General features: G+C 40.2%; 1 protein-coding gene across 1 annotated transcript in view; it reads left to right on the forward strand.

Moving 5' to 3' along the window:
• The first annotated feature begins 821 nt into the window (after positions 1–821).
• SLC5A12 (solute carrier family 5 member 12) overlaps positions 822–15,459 on the forward strand; it is a 28,981-nt gene continuing 14,343 nt past the window's right edge. The window contains exons 1-7 of the mRNA XM_084632576.1: positions 822–1,481; positions 3,678–3,743; positions 6,889–6,940; positions 8,657–8,724; positions 10,566–10,720; positions 12,277–12,417; positions 15,205–15,334. Of these exons, the coding sequence (XP_084488702.1) occupies positions 1,125–1,481; positions 3,678–3,743; positions 6,889–6,940; positions 8,657–8,724; positions 10,566–10,720; positions 12,277–12,417; positions 15,205–15,334 (969 nt within the window). The 5' untranslated portion in view covers positions 822–1,124. The remainder of the gene's footprint in view (positions 1,482–3,677; positions 3,744–6,888; positions 6,941–8,656; positions 8,725–10,565; positions 10,721–12,276; positions 12,418–15,204; positions 15,335–15,459) is intronic.

Below are 15,459 nucleotides of genomic sequence, written 5' to 3' on the forward strand. Positions count from 1 at the left end.
ATTCCAGCTCCGCATCAAAGTCCTCAGGCCACAGATGTTCAGGGAAAGGGCTATAAGGATTTCTGCCTGGGAGGCAGAGGTGGGAGACTCTCTTTGAGAGGTTTGGGCTCTGCACTTTGGGGTTGCGGGGCAGTCACTTGAATGGATGGAACTTTGTGCTGGAGATATTTTCTTCTTATTCTTTTTCTGCTCAGATTAATTTGCTTTGATTTCTTGTTCTAAACACTATTCCTTAAGAAAATGTTACCAGTTTGCCTATGGAAAAGAAGTCACTGTATGCACACTGTAAGCCAGCCAGCACCATGTCCAAGTTTGTAGCTCCCAACATTAAAAACACAAAGCCAAGAGCTCCAATTCTTGAACCTGGGAACTGAAACCAGCTCGCTGGGGCTGAATGTGATAAATACACATGAATATAGAAGGCCACATCTCTAATGGCACAGGCCAGCTATAGAACAACTTCTGAAGTCTCCATAAGAGAACACACTTTAAAATCTCCTATTTGCCTAAGAATAACTCTGTTCTCTCCCTTTAGTGCACAAGGGCAGATTTTAGCCATGTCTCAGAAGCAGCTTTTTGAAAATAGAGCCCATGTACCACTCAGTGCACTTATATGTTCCCAGACATCCTCCTTCCTTTTTCCCCCCTTAAATGATTTTTTACTGCCCTCATTTTATTTAAAAACCTCTGAGCAGTAAAAATCTGTATCTAGTCAATGTGTCTGAGTAATGTTTAACCTTAAATAAAAACTTGACAGATAGATTCACACTCTTTTTATCTTGTTTCCATTAGTTATTTATTTCTCAGAGAGCCTGAATGCTTCCTTGGTACATACTTGATTAGTAGACTGACAAGAACCTTGATAGGGCCAGGGTACAAATGTACATAGTTCCTTTAAAACTCTATCTAAACCAATTTGTTTTGTAATACTTTTGAATGAACTGGATCAAAAGCTCATAGCTGGACTTTGGATCATACTTTTCCTGCTTTTTTAATTTTTAGCACTGATAAGCTTTGGAAACATCTCTCTTTTTAGGAAGGAGCTAATTGCTTCTGTGAATCCGATTTAGAAAAACAAAACAAAAAAAACCACCTAGATATCGGAGAATTATCCAGCCAGCACTATGTCCAAGTTCATAGCTCCCGACATTAAAAACTTTGTGGCGTGGGACTATGTTGTTTTTGCTGCACTCTTTCTAATTTCTTCTGGCATTGGCGTTTTTTTTGCAATTAAAGAGAGGAAAAATGTAACTTCAAAGCAATTTTTAGTAGGTGGAAAGCAGATGACATGCGGACCAGTGGCATTGTCCCTTACAGCTAGTTTCATGTCTGCAGTCACTGTTCTGGGAACACCTGCAGAGGTATATCGCTATGGAGCGCCCTTCATTATTTTCTTTATTTCATATACGTTTGTCATCATCTTTACTTCTGAACTTTTCCTACCTGTGTTCTACAGATCTGGGATTACAAGCACTTACGAGGTAAGTAAAATTGACACTAACCAGTCTATTATGTATACAGACATTTCTAACCCAATTCTATGGTAAAACCTGTCTTTTGGAATAGTTCAAAACCACAGGGTATTTATTTATACTTTGGCATTGAATAGCATTATAATAATAATTATTTATTTGCATTGCAGTTATGTTTAGGGTACCAATCCAGGATTAAGAGCCCATTGTACCAGGCAGACTAGGGAGCTCACCACCTTGCTTAATACAGTAGTACAAAAGTAGGTTAAAGTCGGTAAATGCAAATAAGAAAGATATTGCGTGAGGAGAGCAGTACAAATGTGGTTAGGCTACGTCTACACTGCAGTCAGGGTATGCTTTGCAGCTCACGTAGATGTACTTGTGCTATCTCTACCCTAGCTAGCTCACTAAAAACATCAGTGAGGACACCATGGTGTGTACTTTAGCACTGGCTGCACAAGCAAGTAGATAGCCGGTGACGTGGGGAGAGGCTCAGGCCCACTGGTGCAGGCTGCCCTGAAACCTGAACCACAGTGTCAGCACTGCTATTTTTGGTGAGCTGGCTAGATCAAAGCTAGCATGGGTACATCTAATAAGCTGCAAATCTCACTCCCAGCTATACTGTAGACATCGTCTTAGTCTCCATAAACAGGAAAGAAAATGCTATTCATGAGTCGGTATTAAAGAGGGGCTCAAACCACTAAATTCCATTTCTGACCCCCCAAACTACTAAATTCAGGGTTGTCTGATCTGGGATTTTGGCTCAGTCCTTGTGAATCTAGGGGCATTTACCGAGTATGGATCTGGGTTCAGATTTTGACCACTACCAAAATTTGCAGGTTGAGGGGGATGGATCTGGGCACATCTCCAGTGATTAGGTCAGGAAACATTAAAGGACTTGTAGATGTATCTGAGGGAGTTGGATAACACCAGTTTTTTGCTCCCTGTGCAATTTCCCAGCTGTTTCTGAAATTTTTGCCAGGCATGCCTCCCTGAAAGAAACGAATTCCTGGTATGATTGCTCAGCAGCTGTGAAAATCAATTGTCACTGTGGTGTTATTACTGAGAGCACAGTGCACAACCTCAATTATCTGGATGTCATTGGGGACAAATTTTGGACAAGTAAGGTATTCAATAGTCAACTGACTTAATAGAGGTCATGGGACATGGTCCTGTTCTTTACTACAGAAAGATTCAGTTACCTAAGGAATGGGTGAAAAAAAGCCTCATGGGCTACTAAATCAAACCAAAGTAATGGGAATGTTTGTACACAGCCACAGAGGTTTAAAAACAAGGGAAAAATTCCATCTGAAAAACTATGCATAGGCATTTTGAAACGTTTCATGGCTAGGTTAGGAAAAGTTCAGATGGGAAATCTGTCCCGGTCACCAGAAGCAAAGTAAACAAGGGCACTTTCCCAAATATATTGGGATAATAAAAGATCAGAGTCAAATTTTCCTCCCCATTTCATCATTGCAATTCAATTGCAATCCTTGGGATCACTTCAGTGTAACTGAGAGAAGAGTTTGTCCCAATGAATGCAAATAAAGATGACAAGCTTAAGAGTAACAGAGAAGCTACTCAAGTATCTCTGCATTAAGATTTCTAAAGGACAGAAAGTCCTCGGAATCTTCTGTAAATAATGTGTGCTGGGGAGCATTCTATATGGTATGTAATCCTCAGGAAAGTATGGATGGGTACTCAGAAATTGCTAAGGGCAGCGGTATCCTTAATCAGTTGGAGTTTATCCTGATGATTCGAGTGAGTAGATTTCTATAGAACCCAATCCAGTTTTTCCTAGTTAGCTTGCAGATGTCCCCAACTTCCCCCCCCCCCATGTAGCTGGATGAAGAATCAAAATAAAGCAGTTTTTCCTTTTCTGATTTGCCTCTGGATTTTTCCAAGGACTCCCAACATAACAGGTACTATCAGGTAATGGATAGTTCAGTTCCACCCAACACATTATTTTAGATACTTATGATTATGATACTTAGATACTTTAGATTAATTAGAAAGCTTCTTAAAATGTAATTTTCTATGGCTGCAAAGATCATGCTATCCTGTTCATTAGTGATGATAGCAGTGTTAGTAAAGTCAATGGGACTACTTGTGGAGTAAAGTGCTATTCAGTGCTAATAACTGTATCATAATCTGGCCCAAATGTCACAGATGCTTTTCACTAATTGTACTTTTCATTTCCCCCAGTATTTGGAGTTAAGATTTAACAAGTCTGTTCGCTTTGCTGCAACACTGATCTACATAGTGCAGACGGTAAGAAATGCCTTTGTGTGCATAACCGGGTTTTCTGTAATATATTTACCTAGAAAAGCTCAGCTCAGATGAAGCATCTGTTTGCAGTGAGGTCCTGTTTTGTTTTGTTTTGTTTTCTTTATTTTCCAGTGGGCTTATAGACTAAGGCTCAGAGAGGGTGAGTGAGTTCCCTGAGGTATAGGGGTGCTAATTTTGGTTGGACGTATTCCTGGAGGTTTCATCACATGGCAATCTTTAATTAAAGATTCATTTTTACTGCCTGGAGACTCCAGGACAATCCTGGAGGATTGGCAACCCTCCTGAGATACTGTAGTGAATTAGAGAGGCTCATCTGGGATTGGACTCTAGATGTCTCCTGGCACCCAATCCTTTGCTCTGAGGAACTATGAAGCCACATGACCCCTTTCACCAGAAGAACATGAGGTCCTCTGTAGTCCAACGGCGTAGTTGCTTAGCTAACTGAACACATTCTATCATTAAAACTTTTTATCTGATTGCTTGTTCCTCCCTCTCACACAGCACTGGCCTGACAGTTGTAGAGCAGTTGTGAAGATCCCTTGAAGGCACCAGTTTATTTAAATTCTGGCCTGGAATCTCCCCTCCAGCAAGCTCCTGCCAATACCCACCCTCACCCAGACACTCCTATCTCTTCACCTTGAGCACCCCACTGATTTCACCCTTCCAGCTCCTTCCTGTTTAAAAATAAAATTCTTTATGGCTGCTGCCCCCAGCCATCACTTTGACCTCCCGCTGGACACAATTGTGCACCCACATGGTTCAGCCATTCTTGCTCCAATCTCAAGAGGGTTTTTTTCCCCGTCTACTTTCTCTCAAAGGACACTAAGTCACTTTCAAGTCCACTTCTTTGTGTAGTCAGTAAAACAGACTTAAATCACCTTTGTGATCAACTTAACACCACATCTCTATGTAGCCAAAGGAGGTGCATTTCTAGCACATGGCCCCTTTTGTTACAGCAATCATCCCTTCTGCACATTTCCAGCAGACAAACTTGATTCTGCTGTTTGGCAGTTAGAGAAGCAGGGGCGGCTCTACCAATTTTGCCAGCCCAAGAGCTGCCGCCGAATTGCCGCTGCGGGTCACGGACTGCCACCCCATTCTGAATGCCACCCCAGACACCTGCTTGGAGCTGGCCCTGTAGAGAAGTGGTTGTTTTAAAAGACTATTTTTGATCTCTGAAGTTTTTTGGGTGGCCACCTTTATTTTTCTTTGAAAGATTTGTAACACAAGCTCATAAAAACAATCACTCAAACTAAATTTTCCAAAAGATAATTGGTGTGATTTGGTTGAGATAAGTAGGTAGATTCTGGATCATGCTCTGACCCCTTTGAACCACTCTGATTGCACAAAGTGGCAATTCATCTGGCTTAAATAGCCACCTGAGAATCCCTCTGGTAGTTGTCTCAGCTCATTCGGGAAGAAGGCTAAAGGTGATTTTTTTTTCTTTAACAAGATGACCCAGTGCATGTACATATTCAGGATTTTAAATCATCCACAACCATATGTGCATCACATGAATACAAACCAATGCATATACAATACAGCTGTGGCTATGAAGGAGGACAAAGACCATAATTGCAGCTGAGCAGCTTGCCATCTGGTATTTTCTCTCCGAAGGTACACTCTAGGATTCTCGGCTATATTTAGAACAGTGCCTCTGTTATAGGATTGAGGATTAGTTAAGTACTTTTTACAAAACTAAATTAACCTCTTTAAGATGCCTTCCCACTTTTTAGTAATCCAACAGGCAGATGAGGAAATGAAACTAAGGCACTTACAATGAATTTATTTAGGTTTTCAAAAGCAAGCATCAAAACACAGTCCCTGAATGTCACTGAATTACCAGCGAAGGGTGAAATTCACCAAGGTGCAAGGTTCTCTGCACACTGTGGGCAGTACAGAGAAACTGTGCAGGGATGGTGGGCCAAACAACCAATACACCATGGCTATTGAATTTCCTGTGTCTTGTAGACATGGCTCCGAAACGAATGCACTGAGGAAGCTGTTGGGAGTGCAGGCCATGTAATCTGTGCCTATTGGATACATTGCCTCCAGTTGCTTAGTAGGAGCAATAAGTGGCAGCTACTTCAACCCAATAACCTTGCTTACTCCCAACCAAAAAAAGCCTATGTAAAATCAGTCAGTGCAAGGGGTAGGGGAGAATTTCAGTAAAGCTGTAATATTTTTTCAAATCTATACTGTTTCTGTGAAGGCTGACCTCTAATCAGAGGAAAAAGAACAACTCAGGGGAATAATACCTTAATAATAATACTTATCATTTATAGAGTGCTGTATATTACTAACAACCTTATAAACATTGACTCACTAGTCCCCACAGCCTCTCCCCCCTGCCTCCATGAAGGAGGTGAATAAATAGTAACATCCCCATATCACAGATGGGGAAGCTCAGACAAAGAGAAATTAGTGATTTGTCCAAGATCAACACAGCAAGTCAGTGTGAGAGCCAAGGTAGAGATACAATTATATCAACGGATTTAAAACTATTCATAGTAGCAAATTATTTTAACTAAACATACAGGAAAAGATGCGTGGAAGGTATACATGTTTGCTTCTCAGGAGACTGTTTTCCAAACAAATTCTACTCATTTAATGTTAGCAGCCTTAGCAATGCAGTTCAGTATTTTACTTCTCTTTTCTTTTCCCTCCGCAGTGTCATTATTTGTGCTTAGAATTGTTCAGTTAGCAAAAAAGTAGCCAGTTACGGAAAGGGTTCTGTGGACTCTGTCAGATATTAACAGTCACCCAGGTTCAACATGAGTAGGCTAGGCTATTTCTGTGTCATTGTGTTGATATGATTTCACATCCCCAGATATGACTTTCTCTATCTGATTAATATTTCATGGCACCTAAACACCACACTGATAGGTGTATCAAAAACAGCTAGATAGATATTGTTGATGTATCCGTAACTACAGAGTTAAAAAAGAAAATGAAGTTTGATTTTGTAGAGATTAGGGACAGAAAGCCTTACAGTTTAGAACCTCATCCACGTTTCACCATATTTGGGGGCCTTTGGATCTGATGGTTAGCTTTGAGCTCCTCTCTAATCAGAAACCAATCAGCTGTTTTTCCAAGTATATTCTTCATGACCTTTTTTCTCCTTCAGATTCTTTATACTGGAGTAGTGGTTTATGCTCCGGCATTGGCTCTTAACCAAGGTGAGTTTCCAGCCCAAAGCACATGGCTACACCAATCAACCATGTCACAACACAAGCAGGATAACTGAAGCAGAGAGATTAAAACCAAAATGCTTTATAAAAGGTTCTGTACCTTCATTTTAGTAGCTCTACATTTGCTAGCTCGCCCACCCCCTCTTGTGTCAGTACACCCTCAGGAGTCTGTCATTTACCTGCTCTATTTTAGTTTATACTAAAGAGTAACTTGAGGAGGTGAGTGCTGAACAGTTTCTCAATATCTTGGCAAAGTGCTCAGTACAAGGTGATGATCCACCACTGTACTGTGTACTTTGATTCTTTCTTCCCCTTCCAACGGCGCACTGATCTCTAGGGGATAAAACTGAGATCTCTCTATCTAGAAGTATTTCAGTTGTCTAACTCCCAGCAGGAAGGCTGAAGAGTAAGATTGTGGTGTCTCTGATACAGCAGGTGGCAATTCTCCAATGCCCTTGCATAGCTCTAAGTGGCTCTATGCTGCTGATCATGGCATGTTTCAGGGAAGATTTAAAACCGGGGTCCTGAATAATGATAAAGTTCCTATAAAGTTTTTTGTAACATCTCTCTTTCAAATTCCAGTGTAACTCCAATCCCTGTTTCCCCTGTAGCTACAACTGAATACTATGTTCTTCACTTTTTGTGCTAAAACTATTGTAAATCAGGGATTCATCGCTCAGTTTAAGTGTGTTGCGTATTGGCTATCTCCATGAAAGGAAAGGAATCCTCCCACACAGGCCATGGAGTGGTGCCATAAGAGGCTACTTCAGCCCAATGTGTCCATAAAGAGCAGATAGGAGTTGGGGAATGCCAGAGGACCCATACAGTGGTGCATCATTTGACTCCATATTGGCTTCTCCCAGTCCCCTCCAACTCATTCCCCAGTGGAACTAGACTCTGTTTTATGTGGTATGAGTTACCCCCGAATTCATACCCTGCAAGGTGGAACCAATTAATGCTGTTCCTAGGACTGCTTCAGCTGCATGAGTGGGACCTGGATTGCCCCTGTAGGTGAGGCTTCATTCTACACAGAATTGCAATTTGTGCACTGAGCAATGAAACAATTTGGCATTTTTATTCTACTTCACTACGAACAGGGAGTTTCAGCCTACCTAAATTCACTATGGGCCCTACAGCTTTGATGTTAAATTCACTTGAATTACTTCAGTTCTAGTTATATCAATGGGAGTCCTGCATACATCTCTGACAGCAGAATTTTGTTCTCCCTCTTTGAATCATTGGAGTCTCTAAAGCACTTGGTACTTTAGTTGATATTATTAATTGCAAAGGAAAAAAAATCATCAAGGCAAATTTTATTACTCATGAAATCTGGACAAAAGGAGAACTAAGAAATCATTGCTCTAGAACAATTACATATTTAATTCTATCAACTGCAAGATCTTCCACATATCTCACAGAAATAGTTTTGATTTGGCCTTACAACATTATTCAACTTAATGATTACTGTCACACAAATGAAATGCAATTAATCACAATTTGCAAGAAGGCAGCAAAATTAAAGCAATGATACAAAACAATACGCATCAGAATCAAGAAACCCTTATCTTGTAGAGGAGCGCCTAATAGGAAACCAATATTAAAGTTAATAATTACTCCTATCCTGCTGGAGTAAAAGGATCCAAGTTATTCTGATGAACTGCACCTGTTGTTTTACTACCAATTTGATTTTCTTTGGTTTTACAGTGACTGGATTTAATCTCTGGGGTTCTGTATTTGCAACAGGAATTGTCTGCACTTTCTACTGCACTCTGGTATGTAACTAACACAGTAGAAAGGTTTAAATACAGATGATAAAGGCTAACACTACTCAGATAAGAAGTAATAGAAACAGGGTTTCTAATTATAGCTAGAATGACTGAAGTTTGCATTAGTAAACATAGAAACATTTGGCAAGCTAACAATCTTTCAAATATTACATCTATTTTTGTACATTTTATGGGAATAAACAAACAGTTTTATATCTTCATCCCACACTCTGAATTCTCAAGGTTTAAATCAGATAGCTTAACGCCAAGGCCAAGACTTTTCAGTTCAGAGAAGGAAGTGATAAACTTTCCTGCCATACTAAAGCTTCTGGGAAGAAGATAATGATCTCCCTGACTATGTTTCTCAGTCTATAATTTATAAATGGTAAGGGGACAAATTCATTCTTGGAATAACTCCAGCAAAAGTGTAGGGATAGAACCTGAGATGAACACACCCCACTGATCCCAGGCCTTATAAAGAGCTTCAATTTTGAGTGAAAGTATCATGAGAACATCCATGAGGATTTGTATGGGAGCAGATACACTTACTCTTTGAGGATTCATTGTGCAGTAGACAGTGATCACCAGCTTCCTGTGGATATCAAGGGTAACACTTATGCGATTTAGGCGCTTAAGTCCCATTGATTCTTAATGTATTTTTGAAAATGGAGCTTAAGCTCCTAAGCCACTTGGGCACTTTTGAAAATGTTAGTCTCTGTCTGAGCCTGAATACTGAGAGCTTGTAAGGAAAGGGAATCAGTCATTGGGGGAAAGTCAGTGGGTGGGATGTCTGGGACCAGGACTACCAGGATAACATTTGACAATTAAGCATGAAGCCAAAGCCAGAGGGACTCCGGGGCTGGAGGAGGGATATATAACTTTTAGTGGGTGGAAGAATTGGTGATGGAGTGAGGGTTGGTGGCAAGAGGCAGAGCCTAAAATGGCTACTGCCATGAGCTGGCAGCCACTTTACATAGCGGATAGTCAATCTCTTTAATTAGGGATGCAATTTGTACACAAATCAGGGATACACTCTAATTAAGAAGATTAATCATTTTCTTTCCAAACTCAAAATAATTAAAAAGGCCATTGCCCATAACCTGAGGCCTAAAATGTGGACTTTTTGGTGTAGGGATTTACACAATTTAATAGAAACGTTTCCATTATTATTTTTATTTCAATAACAATTTTCAAAAATTAATATTCCCATCCACTGCTGAAAATGAAACCCCCTCCCCCAATATTATGCTAGTCCATGATATCCAGAATATGAAATGACTATTAAAAAAAAAGGAAATTTGCCAGTTTAGTTTCAGTTTCCACATCATGGAGTTTTCTACTATCTTAACACAAAACAGGGGAGGAAAGATAGTCCTGTGGTTAAGGCACTGTACTGGGAGTCTAGGGTTCAGTTCCTGACTCTGCCACACACTTGTGTGTGTGATCTTGAACAAGTCACTTAATCTCTCTGTACTTCAGTTCCCAATCTGTAAAATAATACATCCTTTGTCCGAGAAGTAGAATGTAAACCGTTTAGGGCAGGAACGGTTTCTGACTATGTGCAAGTACACAGGGTAGGATTTACACCTTACGCGCTCCTAGGCATAGCTTCTTCAGCCCCCCTTCCCGCCTACAGCTGACCTTCATGTTGCACAGAGTTTTAGAGAGGTAAGGCACTACCAGAACACTGGTGACCCTAGGCACATGCCTACTGTGTCTAACTGAAAATCTGGCCCCACATGTACAGCACCTAACACAAGGCCCTGAGCTGACTTGGGGATTCTAAGCTCTACTGTGATGCAAACAACAACAAGAAAATGCAAATATACAACTTCTTATTGTTTTAGGGAGGATTAAAAGCTGTTGTCTGGACAGATACATTTCAACTGGTTGTCATGGTGATTGGTTTCTTAACGGTTCTGATTCAAGGAACTGTTCAGAATGGAGGACCTACCAACATCTGGGAGAATGCCAACAATGGATCGCGCCTAGCAGTATTTGAGTAAGCACAACATAAACTCTGCCTGTAATTCTCATTATGTTTTTTTCACATTTCAGATAAAACCCTACTGGCATTAAGCTGCATTTAAACATTAATAATTATTAAGAGTTAATTTCTGTGACAATGAGTGGTTCTTATTCCTCAATAAAAGTATTGCAGATTGACTATGCTTTAGGAGGTAGCGTGCTTTAAGTCAGTGGTTCTCAGCCTTTCCCAACTACTGTACCCCTCTTTAGGCATCTGAAACTCGAGCCCCGCCACCTGGGGCTGAAGCATATAATAGCTTTGCAGGGCCACAGGCAATTGCCCTGCTTGCTGGTCCTGCACTTGTGACCTCCCTAAACCCATCCAGCGATCCCCTTGGGAATCGTGACCCCCAAGTTGAGAAACAATGATCTTGATGAGTTGACGTACCCCCTGGAAGACCACTGCATATCCCCAAGGGTACGCATGCTCCTGGTTGAGAACCACTGCTTTAAGTATTCAAGCCTTAGTCAAGTCATCCAGCTCTTGGGATGTTCTATAAGTTCCATAAAGAACTCTCATTCCTTTCTTTCCTAATGTGTTTCGGTAAAATCCTGGCTGCACTGAAATCAATGGGAGTTTTGCCAGTGACTTCAGAAGGACCAGAATTGCAGCCCTTATGTTTATCTCTCCATGGACCTTTTTCTAGGATATTCCCCACCCCCTTTTCACACATCTTAACATTCCCCATCTTTAAAAATACCACATTATTTTAAACACACTTGCCACTGTAGCTAATACTGCTGCCACAAGACTGGTGCCTGCTGTGGTGAATTGGCCTCCCATTGGCGGCTGTTTAGAAACGAGCAGCAGCGACAATGGTGCTGTTATAAAAAAAACTAAGTGTACTATTTTATCAACAGCCGTTCTTGGATCAGAAATTAACAGAGCTGTAACGGAAAGGGAGTTGTACAAATAAAAATAAGATTAACTTTAGTTATATTTATTAAAATAAAATTACAAGGGGGATGAAACTTAAGGCATAAGCTAATTGCTAGTTTAACTCTGGAAGACATTTATCTTCCTGGGCTAATATATGGTGATAGTATGACTATAGTAATTAGGTGGATTATGGAGCTTTTATGTCTGAATGTATGTGGCATTGTCCCCTGCTGGGAACAGGATACCGAATGAGATGGACCATTAGTCTGTTCCGGAGGGGAGGCGGGGGGCAACCACTTACTTGTGTGCTTGTTATAACTAGTGACTGGTGCAAGGCCAGTAAATATAAGGCTAACTTTCTCACACTTATAAGTCTCAGTATATCTGAGGTATAACACAGTGATTAGATATTCTTTTTAGCAGAGTAAACACACAAAAGCTTTGCTGTTTAATGATGAATTTGGACTGAGCATTAGCTACTCCGTACATCTGATTTAGATAAGTGTCCTAACTGCAGATTCAGATCTTTTGGTATTCCTCAAAGCTCAGGGGTGTTGGAAACTAGACCTTTGGTTCAGGCATATCTCTATTGTGCCTGAATGTTGGGTTTAATCAAGTGGAGCTGAATTACTTTCCTCTCTGTCTTGTAGCTTTGATGTAGATCCTTTAAGGCGACACACCTTTTGGACAATCACAGTTGGGGGAACCTTTACGTGGTTAGGAATCTATGGAGTTAATCAGTCCACAATACAGAGATGCATTTCCTGCAAATCAGAAAAGCAAGCTAAACTGTAAGTTGTCTAGTATCAAGAATGAACCTAAACTATTCTCATAATCAGACGTAATTTATTTCTAACTCTTCTTCTACGGGACTATTCTAATAACTTTTCAAATATACACAGGGAGCCTGGTATGGGCAAGTTAACAGAGATTTAAACATCTAAGGGCGAGATTCTGAAACCTTTATTCACATAGAGTTGTATTGAGTAGTCCTGATGCTCTTTGGGACAATTCATGGAGTAAGAAACAGTTTAAACTTTGGAAAACCTGCCTCAAAGTGAATCTGCAAAAGTGGGGTTTGTGTATCCTATTAAGAAGTTCACACTGGTGTAATGGAATGCTAAATTATATTACAAGTTCAGCCATTAGCTGGCAGTGTGTGTAAAAATTCCTTATATTTAAACAAATCTCAGCCATACCTGGCAGAGCATTAGAGGATGTAATGATGAACACAGATGGTGTGTATCTTGCTCAAAAGGAAGCTCTGTGACCACTCCATATCTGGTACAGAAGTACATGACCATTGGTATCTACGGTATTCTTGAAAAAAATGGAAAACCTTTTTAATGTATAAATATCTCAATAAACTGTCATTAAAAACAGAACTAGTATGTACAGAAAAAGACATGCAACATATCAAAAGATTCAAATATCTTCATGAACTTGCTTTACTCCCAAGTGCCTAGAGCTGGTTAAATAATGAAAAAAAGAGTTTTGCTCAAATGTTTGACTTTGTAAATGAATTAACTTTGATCATAGTCATTTTTGATGTTCATTTTCTGTGAAGATGTAAAAGACTGGGTTTTCCTGACAAAAATTTGTAGGAAGTGAATTTCAAAATCACACCCATGGTCATTCATTCAAGCTAAATGTTAAATTCATATGAACAGGTATTTGTACAACTGCCTACACACTTATTCAGTACGGAACAGAACAAATACCATGTGACCTTACTTAGCCTGTCACAACTGAACAACACAGCTCAGATCTCTCAAATATTTATCAACCCAACCCAGAGAATAAGGACTTTGAACAGATCTTCTTCTTCTGCAAATAATTCTGAGCAAAGACATTTAAAGAAACCACAATCTACTTCTAGACGTTCCACAATCAGAAAGCCTAAATTCATTACATAAATTACTTGTTGCAAATTACTCCCACAGCTCTACATGTGACAATCCCTCCCTGATTAAAATAAAATGCCTATCTTCAAAGATCTGCTTTATGGATTTTTTTCCAGCAGTGGAAGGAGAGAAGTATGTTTGGCAGCAGGCTGCAGGATCCTCCTTCCATGACGGGAATTCCATTTGGAGGACGTTCCATAGTCCTCTCTGGACAACTTGCTTCAGGAGAAATTAAATGAAGCAGCAGCACCAGGGTCTCTCACATTCTAGAGCAGTGGTTCCAAAAGTACACCCCATGTGTCAAATACCAAGTCCTGGGACATGCGAGATTTACATGTAGCAGCAGGAGCAGAACTCAGCAGAAGAGGCTTTCAGACCAATTACCATTCATAAGAAAAAGGGGAGAGAAGGGAAACTTATTCAAACCTCTCTCAGGCCATAAAAAGATTTAGGTTGTGTTCTGGCAACAGCCACAGATTCAGATTGATTCTTATTTTGTCCAAAATTAGTTCACGCATCCCTATCTATGACACACATGGTAATACAATCAAGACAGCATATTTTTATAGAGACCTAAAATCCCATCTGTTCAACAAGAAGGGGAGCGGGGGGGTGGGGGGGGGGAAGACTTTCCTTTAAAGTAACATAGTGTTATTCAATGCAAATTCACCCTGGGGACAGAAAACCTATTACAGCACAGGTGGGGATCCAGGGCTGTACACAATACCATGTCTATGTTGTTACTCACTGCCACTTTCTTATACATTTTGTGTCTCCTTAACACACGTGATCTCAAAATGCTCCTTCAAGGGCTGGGAAGAAAATAAAGTTTTAAGATATGATTAAAAGGAAAAACAAGGTAACACAGTGTCTCAGTGGGAGGTGGAGAGAGAGTTCAGAGGGATGGGGCTGGCCAAGTGAAAGTGTGACCACTGACTGTGAAGAGTCTTGGGAGACCAAGACTGGAGGAGGGAAGGATAGATGGCTAAGAAGTCAGAGAGGTCTTTTGTATCAGGATCCCTAGAGAGTTTTGAAATTCAGGAGTGTAATTTTGAATTAGATTTGGCAATGGCTAGGAAGTCAGTGAAGGACAATGTCAAAATGCAATACAGATTATGTAAGACCTCACAGGAATACAACATTTCTAAACTATAGACAGAAAATCCCAAGAGTGAAATGCTGTCATCCAGGTGTACCTCAAATATTTGCTGATGGGGAATACAGATTCATTTATGTGGTGAAATTATAAATGGGCCAGATTCAGTACAAAATAATATCCCATCTGACTTCAATGCATAACTTCAACAACTCTTGAGAAATTAAATCAGTTTTTAAAGGCTTATATGTAAGGATGGCCATAGAGAGATTCTCGTCAGTTTGGCTTATAACATCAGAATTGTGGTTCATTGTAAATCTGCTTCTTGAAGCTGCACCAAAAACATTTCACTCATTTACATTTGTCCTTAAATATAGTGAATACCTTACTTTTTCAAAATATTGGTGCTCCCCAAAAATATCAACATTCACACAAGCCAAGAAATGAAGAGATGGTATCATTTATTTTCAGTGGCGTTTCTGAAATGTAGGAGAACAACTTGGGTAGCCAGTAATGACCTTGCCATATTTGTGTTGAATTAGACATAAAAAGGTGTCTCTCGCTCTCTCTCTTTTCAGTGCACTGTACCTTAATTTAGTGGGACTCTGGGTAATCCTAGTGTGTGCAGTCTTTTCAGGCTTGGTGATGTATGCCCATTTTAAGAACTGCGATCCTTGGACTGCTGGTTTCATTTCAGCACCTGATCAGGTATAGAATCAGATTAATGGTGTAAATGAAAAGATAACCATTAGACCCTGATTCAAGAAGGCACTTATGCATGTGCAAAGTCAATGGGACTGTTCATATGCCTACATCCTGGCAGGTGCCTTGCT

Source organism: Lepidochelys olivacea (genome assembly GCF_965140295.1).
Source record: "Lepidochelys olivacea isolate rLepOli2 genome assembly, chromosome: 6".
In the NCBI taxonomy this organism is placed as follows: Eukaryota; Metazoa; Chordata; order Testudines; family Cheloniidae; genus Lepidochelys; species Lepidochelys olivacea.